The sequence below is a fragment of the Malurus melanocephalus genome, unplaced genomic scaffold (genome assembly GCF_030028575.1).
Source record: "Malurus melanocephalus ecotype Western Australia unplaced genomic scaffold, MMel_1.1 scaffold_412, whole genome shotgun sequence".
Taxonomy (NCBI): Eukaryota; Metazoa; Chordata; class Aves; order Passeriformes; family Maluridae; genus Malurus; species Malurus melanocephalus.
In genome coordinates, this window is record NW_026623644.1 from 329,829 (window position 1) to 347,913 (window position 18,085).

At 44.7% G+C, this 18,085-nt stretch overlaps 1 protein-coding gene across 1 annotated transcript in view; it reads right to left on the reverse strand.

The window, feature by feature from the left end:
• EHHADH (enoyl-CoA hydratase and 3-hydroxyacyl CoA dehydrogenase) overlaps positions 1-17,741 on the reverse strand; it is a 27,731-nt gene extending 9,990 nt beyond the window's left edge. The window contains exons 1-6 of the mRNA XM_057379618.1: positions 17,634-17,741; positions 9,569-9,672; positions 8,651-8,826; positions 6,922-7,033; positions 6,596-6,700; positions 191-532 (exon numbers count right to left, since the gene is read on the reverse strand). Coding sequence (XP_057235601.1) covers positions 191-532; positions 6,596-6,700; positions 6,922-7,033; positions 8,651-8,826; positions 9,569-9,672; positions 17,634-17,704 — 910 coding nt within the window. The 5' untranslated portion in view covers positions 17,705-17,741. The remainder of the gene's footprint in view (positions 1-190; positions 533-6,595; positions 6,701-6,921; positions 7,034-8,650; positions 8,827-9,568; positions 9,673-17,633) is intronic.
• Between the last annotated feature and the right edge of the window lie 344 nt (positions 17,742-18,085).

Genomic DNA, 18,085 nt, shown 5'->3' on the forward strand with positions numbered 1-18,085 from the left:
GACTGTGGGGATGGCTGTGGGTGAGTGTGGGGATGGCTGTGAGTGAGTGTGGGGACGGCTGTGACTGTGGGCACGGCTGTGAGTGACGGCTGTGGGTGACTGTGAGGACGGCCAGCCGGTCCCGGCGGTGCCCCCCGCCCCTCTCCCCTGTGCCGTGCTCGGTGCCCTCTTGGCCGGTCCCTGTCCTTACCGATGACGGCGGCCGAGCGCACGGGCTGTGCGGTAGCGCTGCTCCACGAGGCTCCCGCGGGCGTTGCCCACCGGCGCACGGCTCTCTCGGCGAAGAAGGCGTATTGCAGTGCCCGGGCCTGGCCCGAGCTCAGCAGCAACTGGAACAGCTCCCGCTCTCTCCGCAGCCCCTCGGCGAAGGGCCGCTCGCTGGCGGCTCGCACGGCCTGGAAGCACAGCTCCGGAGCCAGGCACCCCCGCGCCTGCTTCTTCACCTTCACCAGAGCTTCCCGCAGAAACGCTTCCATGTTGGGCAGGCTGGGAACTGGCTTCAGGCTGAGCCTGCGGGGTGCCAAGGGCTGACCTGCAGTGGGGAGAGAAATGGAGTTACAGAACAAAGCATCCGTATCTTTTMAGATGTAGTCTTCCCAGGCTACGGATTTCCACACCGTCTTTTCAGATGTAGTCTTCCCAGGCTACGGATTTCCACACCTTTCCACAGGCTGGAAAGGCAGTCTGACTCTTCTCCAAATCTCACTGCATTAGGGCCTGCATGGCACAGTGAACTGGCTCTGGAACAAAAGCATCTAACATTTCTCCTTACCTCTGTTTGCTGTGACAATTACAATTTTTCAAGTATCTTCTCCGATTTCAAAAAAAAAACTAGGACTTTAGTTTCAAAGACGCAATTCTCTCTTTTCTCAGCTCCAGAGTGCCCAAACTTTCCAGCTCGCTGCCACATTCATATGGATCTTTCTGTAAGCTTCAGTAACCAAGATTTCCTCCAGTATTGTTTGGTATTCAGCATCCAGCTAAGGCATTCCAGCCAGAGCCCTGACCCAGACATTGACAAGAGTGGGAAATGCACCCTGACTTCAGCTCTTCCCTGACTGAAGTTAGTTCCCCTCAATTCACTTGGGAACTAACCAAGAGGAGATCTCACTCAGCATGAGTTGGGCAGTAAATGAATAGCAAGGGAGAGTTCATGTTTGTGGCAGCAAGTGGTGAATCCAGCAGCCACACAAATATAGGAAATTCATTRCAGACAGAGTTTGCTATGGTGATACCAAAAAGAATTTTAATTGAGAGAACTTAGTTACATTTTAGATGCCAAAATTCTCTGCGTTCTTTGTAAGTACAGACTCTGACCTGGCCAWACTCAGGTGTTCCTCTACTCTTAATGGCAGCTTGCACCTTAGTAAAGACTATGGAGGAACAAGATCAGCAATTTGGGATGTATCCCCTTGATATTGTAACATTCTCACAAAGACTCTGCTGCCATCACAGACACATCCAGATCATTAACTGTAGCATGTCTTTGCATGGATTGCAAGACATGTTGTTGCCAGAAGCAGCCAGGACTGTCATCAAAGTCGGGTGGTAGGCTGAGACCCTTCTGCTAAACTCTCTGGGCACAGTGTCTCATTGCCCTCTCCTCTTAGATGAGCTCTGCCAGGGTGGCACATTTCCTTCCAAGGCATCACACTGCATCCAGCTCCCCCTCCTCTTCCTGTTGTCTGAGCTAGGGAAGTGCTAATGCMCCAGCAGAAGACTCAGGAAGTTCTACAGAGGATGCTGAAGAGCAAGAATAATGCAACACTGCAGGCATGGTTGCCTGAGGAACATGTCCTGACTCTAGCTCTGCCTCCAAGGCTGAGCAATGCTTAGGAGAAACAGAAATACAAGTTTTCAGGTTGAGTTAATAGTGAGTTAATATTACTGATTTTCTGTAATAAAGGTCTTCAGAGCTCAGTATTTTTAATTAAGCCTCTTAGTGAGCACAAGAAGATGAACGCTCAGCGTGTAAGTAGCTTCTCTTGTAATCAGAGCTCATAAAAATGTTTTCACATTGACAGTGGATATAATTTGTATCAGCCACTATTGCAGGATTTAGTCAGGATAATATTCCTCTATTTTGGAATAWTTTTTCCCCTAAATCTAACTTTTTAACCCAGAAATGCTCTTTACCTAGAGTTCTTTATTTAGGACTTAATTAATGGGTTTCATTCTACCACAAGAGGAAAGCTCAGTCTTGTCCCAGAAATTTAATCTGCTGGCTGGAGAACTGGGCAGATGAAGGGACTTCATATGACATCCAGTGGAAAGGACTGGTAAAAAGGAAATACCACTGGGGGCCTTTAAGCTTGGTCTTCAGACAGAAAATAGCACCWGTAAGCACAAATACTGATGGGGGATGGGAGACAGTTCCTCAGACTGGAAAAAAAAGTAACTCAGGGTCCTGTAATAAAATTCTTATATAGCTGCAAATTAAATAGTTTTTCTACAGCACCTCTGTGCAGCATCTTAGCTTCTGCAATGCTAATAAGAATAAATGACATGTTTATGAACAGGAAAGAATTATCAGAATGCAAACATGGGAGGATTTCAGTGTGGACATCTGCAGCTTGATTTCTGAAATCAAAGCACCAGGAAGATGATGAACAGTGTCAGACACTGTGCTGCAGGAAAAGCATTATCCCYACACAGGAGCTAGCACAGACTCCTGCTTTGTTTTACCAGGTTTGTAGTCCAKGTGACACAAAGGACAGAACAAGTATTTAAATTTCTGTCTGCAAATGTACCATGTATGCACTCAGTATCAAATATTATGTTATTTAAAGGAAGAAATGTCACCCCAGAGTTGTAAACCCTTGGGATCCTGCAGGGTGGCACATACAAGAGGCAGTACAAGCCTAATATTCTTCCTCATGCACCGAATTGTTTGTGAATTTTTGAGGAATAAAACTGAGCCTAGCCCCTGCCCCCAGGCTGCCAGAGACAAGTCCAGGCCATGTCAGACCTTTCACAAACTCTGTGTCCAAGGACAGTTGGCTWGGCCTCTGTGTAAGGAAGGTGTCAGCCAGAACCTTGAGCCCTGGGGAGAGATTAAAATGTTTTGAGATGACAGAGATGACTCACGGAAGGGCCTTGCAGCTGTAAGGGAAAGCCTTTCCTCCATTTCAAGGCTGCAGTTACCCACCAGCAGCCTCTGCTCCGCCCCTGGCTTTGATGAGCCTCACAAGGAACAACTGCTTCCTCTGCAGCAACTCCCAATGGCTTACAGGCAGAAAGGCATCATCTTTCCACACAGATTAATACCTGGGGGACTTGAGCTACTCCAAATTGCTCTGATTTTCCTTGGCTCTTTGGGCAAGGCATCGGTACTGGTGTGCTCTGAGGTCAATCAGCAGATGGTGTCAGAAAGTAAGGACTGTATATGCAGAGCTTCAAATCTGCTGTGTGGAGCCCATTTCTCCTCCAGCTCAGGYAGACTAGAACAGGCCAACAAGAAGTGGGCAGGATGAGCTGCAAACTGCTTGCCTGCCACCAGCAGTTCCAGCCATTTGTCAATTTTGTGATGCCATCAGCTGGGAAAAGCCTGAAATGCAGCTCTGGATTACTGCAGTGATCATCAAGTACATTTAATGAAAGGACATTCTCCTTGTCCCCAGGGATTTAGCTCCTGTCTATTCCTTTTAAAAAATGCCTTCAGAAGTGAAGATGTTTTCTTTAGCCTGGAGAGGCCAGTTTGCCTGGAGAGGTCAGGGAATTATTCTCACTTCCTATCTGTAATGTACAGATAGTGGTTTTCAATGAAAAATCTAACTCAGAATCAGTAATTGCCTCTGTGTATTCTTACACCCACCTACTGTTTCAGAGSATCTTTTGGAGGTGTTCTTCATTAGGAACAATCCATAAAAATGTATGGATAAGAATGCTCTCCCAACATAAAAGCAGCTCTGTCAGCTGTGTATCACAACAGTAATCAAGGACCCCTGATAKAGTACGGCAGTCATTTGAGACTGATCTCTTGCCATGAGATACTGCAGCTCTGGTGCTGAGAAAGCTTTAGAAGAAAATTATTTCTGAATTGATTCTTCGAGACTTATCTTGCAGTACAGCCTTCCCAGGAATAGAAATTCCTGTGGTGACAAAACTAGTTATTTAGCTAGACTGCTCTGTAAGAAGCCAGCAGTTGTTAGCTTCATGTTAAAAAAAAAAAAAAAAAAAAAAATCTCATCAGAAACAAAATGCTGCATGCCATGCAATCAGTGGACTTCTGTGATGGCATTTTTTGGGGCACATTCTCTTTGGTTTTATTAAGATTATCTGAAAAACATCCAATGAAAACAGAACTCATTGTATAAAAACCCCAGAGCAGCTGTACAAGACTGTCATCTTTTCTGCAGCCCTGTTAGTGCCTGGTGGAGAAAAATGGAAGTGCTGCTTTGCCTTTGTATGACAGGAAAATTACTAACTTTAGGCAAAGGSCAAACCTAGGAATGACTCAAAAGGAGCATAAAGGCTCTGGGTACACCAATCTTTCAAATTATTAGATAACCTGAGGGTAAATGGTGCATCAAAACTYGTCATGGTCTTCTGCAGGGTCTAATGAGAAATTTTTCAAGCAGGAAAGAAATAGATTAGCTGGCTCACCAGTGTTTTCACTGTTAAAACATGACTGTAAATGCCAGTGAAGCTGTTGGGAAGAGTCTGAAAGCATTTTTAAAGTCCTGTGGGAGTTGATATATAGTGTGATGTGTAACACCATCAACGACACTACTTTTTTTTTTTCTGGGATAACTCAAATAAGCAATAAAAATATTGAAAACCTAATAATGAGTAAGACTGGGATAGGCTACCTGCTGAACATTCAGCCAGGATCSTTATATGCTTGTACAACTCAAAAAAATAAAATTAATATTGGTACTGACAATTTCCAAAGAAGATGAAGCTAAAAAACAGGAATTTGCCTGTAGTGGTAGTGGACATYATCTGCAGAAAGCAAGTTACCCAGAAGAAGAGTGTGGTCAGTGCTTCCCTTCTGAGGGTCTCCTCTAAGGTGAAACTGGCTTTCACAACTCTCAGTCACCACAAAACGTCTGTCATGGAAGAAACGAGCATGCAAATACCAAAACTTCACCCGATTGCACACAGCAGTTGTTGAAATACAGAATGTTTTCTGGTTTGCCAGTTCCAGCAATGTATCCATTACTCATTTCATGACATGCTGCTGCTGCTGCTGCCATCAGTGCTGGTATAGATCTTGTGCAAGGCATCATTCAGAGCCCAGAGGGTACATCACAGGGAGCACTGTTTGTTGGGTTAATTTGMCTAGAAGAGTGACAATATTTCACTGTTCTCCCAACAGATGGAGAAACAGAATTCTCATTCAAAACAGACAAACTCAGTGAACCAAAGTACCTTTGTTTTTCTTAGAAGCAGCAGTGGAGTACATCACCCGTCTCCAGCTGAAGAATTATATTTAGTCTGATGATATGTAGGAAAGAGAAAAGAGAACTGCTTATGTCATTGATTTTGCACTAGAAAGTGAAGCCCTAAAATATTGTAGGATGAATACAGTGAGAAGGAAGGGCATCTGCTGTAGAAAACCCAGCCAAAGAACACCTTGGCACCTGTCTGGTACATTCCCAGGTGGGGGGAAGTACACAAGAAGAGTATTTATATTTAAGAACAGTCCATTCTTTGATGTACCTTAMAATATGGTGCATATATCCATATCTAGGACAAAGCCTAGGCTGCCTCAGCTTCTAGCATGGAGAAGRGGCCCTATCTTACTGAAGAGAACTGGAGGAGCAAAATCAACACACAAGCTTGGAACAGTATTGCTTGTGAAGGCCATGTGATCAAAGCAGGAAGGGTTTTTTGTTTTCCTACATTCTTCTCATTGTGACAGAGCCCCAGATGAAATCCAGTAGTCAGGTTCCAAAGGTACAAGGAGGTCAGTAGGAGGTAAAAGGTACAAGGAGGTAAAATGCCCTGTTTTCTCTCAAGGCAATGCTCCTCATGCTGCACAAGGAAAGTTCCTCTTCCTAAGTTAACTCCAGTGAATCTGATTCTAAGATGTTGTTTCTAAGATGACAAAAAAAAAATCTCTCCCCATCCTTCCAATCTGCACAGGCCATTTTTTTTACATGGCCCAAAGGTTTAGGGACTGAGTCACTTACAGACCATGGATCATTAAACTGGGCTGAGGATGTGCCAGCCCCTCCTCTATACGGAATAAGTTATTTTTGCTCAGCCATTATGGACGGTGCAACCAGAACGCAGGCAATGCCAGCTGGGACCCAGAACTATGTATGGAAAGAGCACTGACTCCCCAAAACCTGCAGAGTGCAGTATCCCAGAGGAGCATGTGAGTTTGGATGTACAATTTAAAAGCAGRAGGACATGATATGTATCTGTTCTCTGAATCTCACTGGAATTTCTGCAGCTTTCCAGCATTTGCTTTTTATCACTTCAGACAACAGGAAACAAATTCTGCAATTAATTCTATCTTATATGGATGCCAAAACTCAAGAATGGAGCATATAAATTGGAACAACCCAGGGGGCTTTGTTCTAACTCTTTTCAGCCCTGAAACATCACCAATTATTTCCTGGCACTGCTGCAATTTGTTCCTCACCAATCACTTTGTTTGCCAAACGGATTGCTGCCTCAATGGTRTTTTCTTCCGCAATTTCATCAACCAAGCCCAGCTTCAGTGCTTCAGTTGCTGGAATGTGTTTTCCTGTGATAAAAAAGAGAAATAAGGTGACTACAGTGGAGCCTGATGGGCAATTTTGCTCTTTTCCATATAATCAAATTACTTGYGCAGCTGGTAATTAGCCCCTCATGGGTGGAAGCAAGTTGAATTAYAACCCAAGCAGCTACACAGGTAAAAAAATCCTGGTTTTAGACCAAGCTGGTGTGACTCAATGCCATGTTCTTCTACACAGACACAGCACTTGCCTGTCGTGATCATATCCAGAGCAGCGGGTACTCCAATCAGTCTCGGGAGTCGCTGAGTGCCTTCAGCACCTGGAAGYAACCCAATGGTGACCTCTGGAAAACCCATCCGAGCCTAAAATGAAGCAAAATTCAACAATGAATCAGAATAGAAAGAGCAGAAAGTATTAGAAAGATAAGTGCATGCTGAGCAATACAGAAGAAAGACAAGCAGATGTGAGTCACACTGCTCCTCTAGGAAGCCTCAGAATTTCTACACAGAAACTTCATCCTTGCTTTTTGTGACATATKATATTTAAGAAAAAAGCCAACTTGACCATTTCCAGGATTTGTGTACAAAAGCACAARGAAAACATGACCTTTCAGAGGATTTCTGTGCTCATACAGTGGTGGGGGAGAGCTGTGGGGCCAACAGCATTCCCCAGACTGACACATGTCAATAAAGCTTCCCCGCAGTTGTTACCAACTTCTGATTGAAGTATCACCCCCCCCTCCCCCCAACCTTGCAATTCTTGCAAGTTTAATAAAGGGTTTAAGGGCCTTAAAACCATCTTGTTTCACTACCTGCCCTGGGCAGGGACACATTTCACTAGACTAGGTTACTCAGACCCCCATCCAATCTGGCCTTGGACACCACTGAGCTCTTCCCTAATCTTCTTTCAAATGTCTCTTGGTTCATTTAACATGGAAAAGTCGTGGCAGAGAAGCCAGGGCCAGCAGGACGTGTGTAAGGGTCTTCTCATCAAAAATGTATCTAGATTTTGTTGCCTTTTTGTTGCCCATTTTCAATTGAGCTTYTAAGAGATTTTGAGTTACTTTAAGACCACTGCTTATAGTTCCAGTAGTCATGGCACTTTGTGATGTGGTTTAGTGGACATGGTGGCAATTGRTCAAAGGTTGGATTTAATGATCTTGGWGGTCYTTTTCAACCTTAATGATTCTGTGATTCCATGGCCCTCACCTTAGGTGGCCACAGGGTGATGTGGAAGAACTCTTTATGCTGCTGCAGCAACCCACACTGCCACAGAGAAACAGTGACTCACTGCAGGAGTGAGGGRATGGCCCTGGCACTGAGTAGTCTCTACAAAGAGACAGGTACTGTTCAAAGGAGGTTCKGCATTTCCAAACCTTGAAGGAGGGGATTGAAGAAAAAAACCCCAGATCACTCCTTAAGACTCTCAAAGTTGTCTTTTGATCAAAGTGCTCCTTGGGGACCCAGAGCTCGTGGAGAATCGAACCATAAATGCTCCATGCTAGCYGAGTTTCAGCTACCTATAGAAACTAGGCCACGAGCAGAAAGAAGTGCAGAATTCACAGGGCTGGGGAAAAAAATAAATAAGAGAAAGTCACGCTGCATGAGTCAGTAAGATACAGCTGTCTGCATCAGAACATGGATAATGAGACCTAGGGCAAAYTAACATTTGGTTACTGAAGTTTCTATGCAGCCATAGTTAGTTACAAATCCTGTAGTTACATCCTCCTGTTAGTTACAAATCAACTTTATATTTAGAAATTACTSGAAATTAGTTAGTAATGCTTAGGGAAGTACATCAAGGGTTGTGGTGCAGGTGAAGGATGTCTGAGCACACAGACTTGTATCCTACAGCTATGAAGGCACCCTCCTGTGGGTAGAGGGTCCCAGAAAATGTCCCTGTCCCTCTGCTGTGCCCGTGCCATCTGTACATGGCTCCTGAGGCCTCCAGCAGCCCCTGTGGCCCGCAGGGTGTGTTACCTTCACGTGTGCAACGCGGTAGTGACAGCCCAGAGCCACCTCCAGTCCTCCTCCCAAGGCSACGCCCTCGATGGCTGCCACCACTGGCTTCTCGCTGCTTTCGATGAGAGACACGATGGGGGCCAGGCCAATGCCTGGGTGGCGCTGCGGGGTGGAAAAGCCTCGGATGTCAGCTCCTGAGGGAACACCAAGAGACCAGGAGGGATTAGCGGGCAAGGTGGTGACTGCAACAATCCTTCCCCTTGTGCCAGTGGACACAGCTGCTCACAGATGCCCCAGTCCTTGCAGGGCGTGCTGCTGGCAGGACAGTGGGTAATGGGAATAAAACCCTTTTGGGACAACCTTCAAGCAGYCCTGGATTCTTGATCCTGTTCAGAGAGYTCTGGGGAAGGCTGTGGACAAAAAYRCAGAGTATTCTTGTAAGGATCATGYWKRTATTTGCAAACATCCTTGGTGTAATAATGAGCYTGGAGTAGTAAAGTGCAAGTTACTACTAACAAGCAATGTAGAGCTCCACAGAAATTCCCTAACTTTTCAGGCTTCTACAACTGGAGAAGATCTGTTATTTGCCACTGCACCACCTCAGGTACATTTCATTCACTGGACCAGTAAATGGTCCATAGATTTTACATAAACAAAGCTACAGAGACTAAGGAAGCACCAGGATGTTATGGAGTTGAGCAGCTSTCTCTCATTTCAGCATATTTCACAGACCAGCTTATTTCTGGCCTGGACAGTCCAGCTTGTCATGTGCCTCGTGTCAATTGTGGCTCAGCAAAATAGACAAAGCCCCCTGTCTTGGTAGCCAATTCCAGCCAAATCAGGACTTTTCTCAGCAGTATTACAAGGCAGAGAATATTCAGATATGATGGGTGGAGAGTGTTTCCTCTTTTGCTCAGGCTGTGGTTGATGTCTTACCTGCACTGAATTTCCCATTTTCACCACAAATCATAACAGCTTTCACTGAGGGATCTGCATCAGCTTTCTTCAGGCCATCCTCTAAAGTCTGGAGAACTGCCAGACTGAAATAAAACAGAGATTCAATAACCATCAACTACATGCCCCTTCCAAGAGATCTGTGTTACAAACACCGAGCAGCCCAGTGGAAATGAGCAGGTCCAACAACCTGTCTGGTATCCTGTCTGCTGGATAGCCTCTCACAGTGATCCTGTCCTCAGCCTCCCTCTTACTCCAAGGACAAACACCCAAACCCAACAGGCTGACTGCAGACCTGTCAGTCAAGGCCTGGAGAGTTATCTTCAAGCTGTGACACGGCTGTTTCCATAGCAAGCATCACAGGGAAATGTTCTTTTGAAAATGTCTTTATGAATTAAACACTCAGATTTTCAGGAAAACAGTTTAGCATAATTTAAAAGTAATTAATGCTAAACCACTGACAATCTAAGAACTTTTGGGAAGAAGCTCTAGGGATAAATATGTTATCTTTCAAACACCTGACACAGGCTCTGCTGCTATTAATAATGCTACCTTGTGAAGATCTGCACAAAGGCCCAGACTTAAACTGATGTGGGATCCTGCCAAAGGGAATTTGGGCATGAAACACTACACAGAACATGTTTTCACTCATCTGAACAGGTAGTTCTGTGGACACCAGCAGTAAATGTGACCAGCTAAGAATTAATGAAGAATTTCAAAATGGATCTGTAGAAGTATAGATAGTGTTTTGTCAAATCAGATATTGTAAAAGTCTGACCCCACTGTATATCCACTTTGCATTGGCTCCTTTAAAGCTAATTTTTATATGCATGTGTTTGTGTCAATGGACATGGAGWTCATAGTCTGTTTTAGAAGGTGGCAACAATAGAGAATAGTAGGCAAAAATAGAAGCATGAACACTTTAGTTATARAAATATTTATAGAAATTTTGTGTATATATAATTTAGATACTAAAATAGACGGATATTCACACCATTTTAAGAATATAGTTTGTGACAGACTATTCTGTGTGCATGTGTAGAGATGTCTCTGATTCAGAAAATCTGAGCCACAAGCAGTTGGAATMTGGAAGAATATCCAGAAGTAACAAACATGTTTGCATGGCCTTTTGTAAAACCAGCCATCCTTCCTAGGCTTTCTCCAAAGCCTGAGCCTGGCTCCACATGTAAGCTTGGTGGTGATGAGAAGGGAGCAGAGCTCTGCTGATGCCCAGTGGAGAGGAGCAATGTTAATTACAYAGAACTGAAAGACCCAAGACACAGTCAGGTTGTGCATGTTCCTCTCTATATTTGAGGGCATTTAATCTAAAAAAGGAGTTTGTTGTGAAGTAGATGAATATCACACCACTGTACTCTTGTGCACACACATTTTTACAGGGCAATGCTTGCAGCATTCATGTGGTAATCCATAGTCTGAAAAGGGAAACCTTGGAGCCCAAGGAGCTCTATGAAAGCCAGCTGTGTGAAGGACTGCCAGACATCTTCTGCTTATTCATGCTTATTCCTCCTTCAAAATAAAAAATTAAGACAAGCAAAGTCTATCAATCTGAGCTGATGGCTGAGAGGGGCTGTCTGGGAGTGTCTCCAGGACCATCTGCTGCCTGGATAAGGCCGTGCTATACAGAAGGGTCAGTGGGAGCCCTGAGAGCTGACAACCAGAGACTGGGAGAAGTGTTATTTTTGGGGAGAGAACAAACAGTTATGTACAAATTCCCAATCCAGACATCAAAGGCAACTCTGGAGTGTGATGTTARTAATGGTTCTGAAAGCTGAAACTTGAGAATAATTTGGCAATACCRAAGTACAACTGTGAGGTGAGTCAGTAAACATCCCTTCACTGAATGTAGCTCCACGTAGCAGAATATGAAAGCCTTTCCAAATTTTATATAYTAAATATGTGTTAATATGTTAATTGTTTTTTATCTCCCTCCCCYTGGCATATCTGTGGCTGCTGCTATTTGAGGAGCACCCACAGGATGCACCCAATGCTCACTGCTCTTGGAGTTCTGTTTGTGTATGGGTGGAGAGCCAGGCCACAGCAATACTGGCCTCTCCCAGGGGCTGGGAGATGTCAGGGAAAGCCATTAGAAAATGTCATTACACTCTACAAATCACAGTGTAAAGAAGGAGAAAAAATATGCCCCATGATCCAAACAAATGTGAAGTTACTAATTTGCAAATATTGTATAGACAAATGGCAAAATTCTGTCASGAACAGACCAGAAGTAATCAAAGTATTTCTGTGTTTGTTCCAGGCGTGTGATCAGGAGATGCAAAATGCCCAGCTAAAAGGGTTGTCTGCAGCTAATGGAAATGTTCAGAGTTTTATGGGGGAAACCACTTATAAGCCCTCAGCACTTACAGCAACATACTCCTACCAAAATAAAAACTAGTTATCAAGGCTGCCACAAAATCAGTTTGATCCCTACGTTGCCTTTATTAAACCAACAGGACTGCTTATGCTAGTGAAAAACTTGGTGTTYATACAAATATTTCTTCTCTCTCCAGATAACTTTCTTCCAGTAGGAATTTTTGTGGGATAAAAAGGAAAGACAATCAGACTTTCTGCAGATTCTTGTTTTCCTAAGGTGGAGTGATAAGTTTGCCTTGGATATGTCACAGTCAAACACACAGACTGCATTGCTTTGTCACTCACATGCCATAACCGGCACTAAGAGATGTAATTTTCAATTAACACATCAYAGTAAAATATATGACAATAGGATTATAAAAATACTCAGGAGAATCCCAACATCAGATTGCTAGAGCATTAAAGAAACAGAAAGTCACCATAATTTGTGTAAGTATTTCATTACTGTGACAGTGTCATTCATTTAGCAATAACAATGCAAAAATTCCCTCCATGCATTGCAAGGTTGCATCCCATGCCATGCAGTCAACTCCACCATGGACACAATTTGAATTGCAAGAAAAGTGATTCTGCCAAGCTGGTTCAGTGCTCCAGGTTTCAGAAGCACAAAGCAGGTGCTGTCAAAGAGCAGGTGCACACCAGAGTAAGAGAATATTCTTGGAGCTTACCACACCAGGTTGTTTTTATTTTATGGGACACATTGCAGTGGCTGTGATGTGCTGGACTTGTAACAGGGTTTTACTATTTACCTTAACTATTTCACATTTTAGCTGGGATTTGTGAATGTGAATTTCTTCCATTWATATATAYAYATATATATATAYRKGAATCCTGAAAATTTACTTAGTCACATATAAAGAAGTGAGACTTGAATCCAACAATGGAAAATGTTTATGGAAAACATCCAGGTCTGGTCCTTTCCCTTTATACATTTCCCAGCTTCTAATAAATTTTAAAAACCTGAAAATCCCAAACCTGAACACGAATAATCCAGGCTGTCCCTTTTTCACAGGCCCCCTGTCCTCTGGATAGCTTCCTGCAGTGTTTTTCTTTGAACTAGCTGCTGGGAATTTACATAATCCCCTTTTTAAAGCTGAGGACTTGTGTTCTGGAGTTACCAACCCTGCTCTCTCTTGCTTCAGTGTCAGATCCAGCTGTGTAGTAGCTGCTATCACATGCTGTTGTGTGACAAGTTGCTAATACAGACTGAACAGTCATGCAYGTAAATRAAGGCSAGAGTCAGAATGGCATCCTTTTGGTGGAATTTTAGAATAGTTGTTTTARGAAGCAGATGCTTATTCATCCCGGAATTTTCTCTAGGCATCTCATCCTGATGAGGTGCTGATGCAATCCAACGTGGGTAATCATATTCTCCCCTCATTGCTATCTGTCTGAAACTGCAGCTTCTCTAATTTACTTTATATTTTCTGATTTTTATGGTGGTCAGGGTCAGAAGGTGTCCTGGTTTTGCTTGGTCTGGTTTTTGGGTGGTGGGGGGATGGGACCAAGAAACCACAAAGACGGCTCCTCTGACAAAGTTCTAGAAGCTTTCTCCTTCTTCTCCAGCAAAAGGAGCCCTTCCCCCTGTGTTTTAGAGCCAATCCATCGTGGCTCTGAGGTTGATGGATGGGCTGCTGGTCAGGCCTGGGCCAATTGCACATGCTAGTTACACCTCTGTGATGATGTATGGTCTTGTACTTAAGAAGAATTCAAAACAAGATAGAGTGCATCCGCCATTTAGTTTTTAGGTTGTTCGTATCATGCACCGGGGGAGGACAGAGGAGGAGGGGGAGGAGATGTAAGGGAAAAAAAAAGGAGACCCAAATCACAGTAAGAAGAAAACAGGTGCTGTTGCTGTTGCTGTGGTGCTCGCACATGGAGAAAACAAGCTGTTCTCAAAGGGACTATTTCTTCAATGGGAGACCTGTATAGAAAAGAGAAGCCCTGCACTTGAGATAAAAAACCTGGCCTTTAAGGACTGGATTGATCATAAGCCTAAAAGGGGGAAGAGGTGCCCCCCCTACATCAGAAGCGAGCTGATGCTTAGAAGAAACTGTGTTCTGCCAGGAGATTTSAGAGAGTGGCCTTGGAGAACTGTTTTCTCCYAYGAGGTAAAGAAAAGAATCCCATGCCACCAGCAGTTATACACTGACTGTTTCTTGGGAAAAGAACTTCCACAGCTCAGAGCTGTAAGGACTCTTCTCCTATGGTGCTGGACGGCAACTGTAATGAGTAGTYTGATCTATGTTAAAMYTTYMWYCCYKSCYYCCYTKKKSCYKGGRARGKATGGAGGGGTGGGGARGGACAAYCTGAGAGAGACAAGTTCRCAGAAAAAATAACAGGTATCTTAAAATGTCCRTTTTTATTTCTTCTMCTTGTAAATTTTCCCCTATCTTTGTTCCCCTCCCTGGTGTGGTAGTTTTTTTAGTAGCCCTTAGTAATAAATCTATTTTGCAACTTCAGTTTTTTTGAGCTTGTCTCACCGTTTCTGGAGCATATATGTATCTTTCTCTCCATTACRTTGTCATATCTAAAAGCCATAAATTTTAGTGTTAATTGGGCTTTTGCTCTTCCCCTCTGCCTTCTCCGGTTGGTGGTGGTGGTGGGGGGGAGTGGGATGTCGTGGGTGCTTTGGCTTTCGGCCAAGTTCAAACCATGACAGAAGGACAGTCCTGGCAGCCAGGGAGAGTCTTTTCCAATCAAACATCTTACACTGTCACATTTCACACAATCCCACACATAAGCTCCCCTACTGCAAGTCCTCCCTTATCCTCCCTGGAGCTTTTCTGTCCTTGTCAGCTCAAAGTTGAAATACTCCTTAAAGTCCTTCTAATTCCCAGTGCCAGCAGCCTGCCTCTGCTGAGAAGGGGTAGTCAGTCCTTTCTATTGCATGTCTTGTCTTTCTGTTCCCCAAAACTCCCAGTTCTTTTATATCTAAATCCCTTCTCACAATGCCATGGTCTCATAAATGCACATCTCTGAATAGAAAACTTCTACAAACCAGGAAAAAACCTCTAAACAAATCAACTTTGGCACGTGATATCTCTGCTGGTGGAGAGACTGATTAGCTTAAAGGGGAGTCTGTGTGGGAGCCAAATTTGCTGCCAGACTCAAGGCAGCACACATTCCTCAGGAAAGCACTGCCCTGCAGGTACCTGCACAGCAGAGGATGGTGTCAGACAGGAGAAAGCAAATTCCTGCCCACCAGTGGCTTCTAAAGTGCTAATGGCCAGTGTGATGACCCTGGAGGGGGAAATGGATAATGGGAAGAGGTAGAGGAGGCTGGAGCAGAGCAATGAAAACTCACCAGTCTTAAAAAGCATCTGTGCCTGCTGTGAAATGAAATTTTCAATATTGCAGGACATAGCTCCTATCTGTAACTTTCTCTGCCTGCTGCCACCTGTGCAGTCAAACATTACCAAGAGCTGTCACAAACCTGCTCCCTGTGGTCCAACACAGAAATGAGCAGAAGMAGGAGAGCCCATAGATCAGACTATGCTCTGCCTTTCTTAGCTGCAGTCAGGTCAGCTAAAAACTACCCATGGCAAGGGTGTGAGAATTATGGATCCCTTTCAAAAGAGGTATTTCCCTGGCATGCCACCAAAGACCACAGACATGTAGTTTACTGGGTCTGAATTCTGCCAGGATCTTCCTTCCTCCCCTTGGGGCTGGGGGACTGTGATGATTGAAGCATGGACTCCATGTAAGGCATATGAAGATGTGAAGATGTTTATTATGCAGTAGTAAATTCCTTATATATTGTAAATTAACCTGGAAGTAATTCTACATTACAACACACTCCAATCAATTATCTTGTCTCAGAATATTGCCTTTTATGGTACTAGGAAAACAATACCTTTTACGGTAGCAGTGTTCTTTTAGTCTTGCAAGAACTAGTGGTTTCAAACTTTTCATTTGGCCTACCTACTTCACTCGTSATCAGTTATGTTTACTAATTCTAAGGCTTCTTCTGCAGCCAGGACAGGATATAGGCCTGACTTTCAAGGTCTGTTGTTCTGCTGTTACCACTACCAATATTTCGTAACCCTACAGGGAACAGGACCCCAACCACACCACCTGTCACCCTTGGTGTATCAGAACTGCACCTTGCTGTGAGGACACTGAAAGGCCGGGAAGAAAGGGCAGTAAAAGCAGAGGTCTGTCCTGAAGAAGTTGTTGTGCAGTTGCTGTTCAGTGGCAGAGRTGGCTTGGGTTTTTTCCAGGACTGCTCAAAATAGGGGAGTTAAGGTTCCTTAACCATGTATCTGTTACTATTAATGGYTGGACTCAGTGATTTTAAAGATCTTTTTAATGTCAGGAATTCTAAGATTCTTTAGCTCTGTATTTTGTATTTTTTCATGGTAAGGATGGAAAGTTTATTGTGAGCACAGCCTGGAAGTTTTCTCTAGACTGGTCTTGGGCACAGGAGATCCAAAGGGTGTCTTACACCCTACAGTTCCAGGAGTCCTACATGTCTGTCTAAACTCACCAAGTCACTCCAAGTTTCTTACTGTAATTATYTCAGCATGTGAAAATGTTCTTACTGCACTTCTAAACGTGTTGCAACAGRAGAGTGAGCATTGCCAGCTACAGTGTAGTTTTGCTACTGAAGGGCAGCAGGTTTTATCTCCTCTTCATGCTCTTACTTCACTCTATCAGTTTCTTTATAACAAACTTTCTGATTTATAAGCCAAGCACAATTTCAGTGGTTTTCTTCTGGTTTGTGAATATAGACTGAATAGACAGCATGGTCACTGTTAGYGAACAACTACAGCTGCTTAGAAAGGGCCTACATGCTGTTCAGAATGAAAGGAACTAAATTGTACACCTAATGTAAAGCAAAAAGCACGTAAGTCCTTTTCAAGACACACGTAAAACGAAAATTTCATAGGCTCTTTTAGATTCGTGTTTGAATTTGTTTTCCCCTGGCTTGTGTTTGAGATCTCACAGGGCCTCTCCTGACCAAGGTCGGTGTTTAGAGGTCAATTCCTTAATAATTTCTAAAGGGCAAATGAACTGCCTYCTGATAGATCCGGCTGGGTTTAACCCTGGTGCCAGCTCTGCTTGTTGTACCACACCTGATTCCACAGAGCCCTTTGCCCTCACCCCCGTGCACACTTGGACAGCGCAGGGATTTGTCAGGCTCTGAGCAGTATGYAGGGCAGGCAATCAAACCCGGATAGCTGAGGATTGGCTTGCACCAAGCAGCGCTGAGGCACTCCAGGCTGAGCAAACGCTGCTGTGCTGTGCTGTGCCTTGCTGGAAGCCGTGTCTTGGGTGTTTTAAGACTGGAAGGTGATGAGAAACAGGCAAAGTTGTTAGACAACTTCTGGGGAAGATGACAGAAAGCACAGCCGAGCCTGGCACCTCTCCCGAAAAACGCCCCAACTAGAAATCATAGGAGCAGAAGCTGTGGCAAAGTTCAGCATGTTTGCTGCAAAGCGAGATCCGAGCTCCCTCTGAGGGTACCGGGTGTCTCCGCGGTACCGAGCGGAGTGAAGCCCGGCAGAGGCTCTCTGGGGCCGCCCCCCGCGGGACCGGGTGGAGCCTCACTCGGGCACGGAGAGGGGATTGAGGAGAAAAGGAAGGAAATGGAAGAAGCCCCCGGCCCGCTCCTAAGGGATTCCCCCAGCCCCGGCGCGGCTGCCGGCCGTACCTGAGCGCGTTGACCGGCGGGTTGCAGAGCCGGATGACGGCCACGGCCGAGCCCCTCGCGTAGTGCGCCATGCCGAGCCTCCGCTGTCCCCGTGTCCCCTGTCCCCGTGTCCCCGTGTCCCCATGTCCCCGGGTCAGCCCCTGCTCACCCCGCCCGCAGCCCGCCCTACCAGCCCGGGGCTGGGCCCCGCCCCCTGCCCGCAGCGAGCTGGCTCTCCTATGGTTGCAAACTGTAGAACACTGAACATTTTCTTAAGAAAGTGTGTTCTTTAATGTTTGATCTTTGYAACTTTCAAACATGGTTAACAAGAAACGGGATTTAATCCGTGAAACGTCGAGCAGCTCATAAGCTCCAAGTGATGTGCAGGTGTCAGAAAAACAAAATCCTTGTTAGTAGAATTGCCTTGCTAAGGTTTAGGGCTCCRTGTGTTTCAATGATCTCAGTCCTAGGGR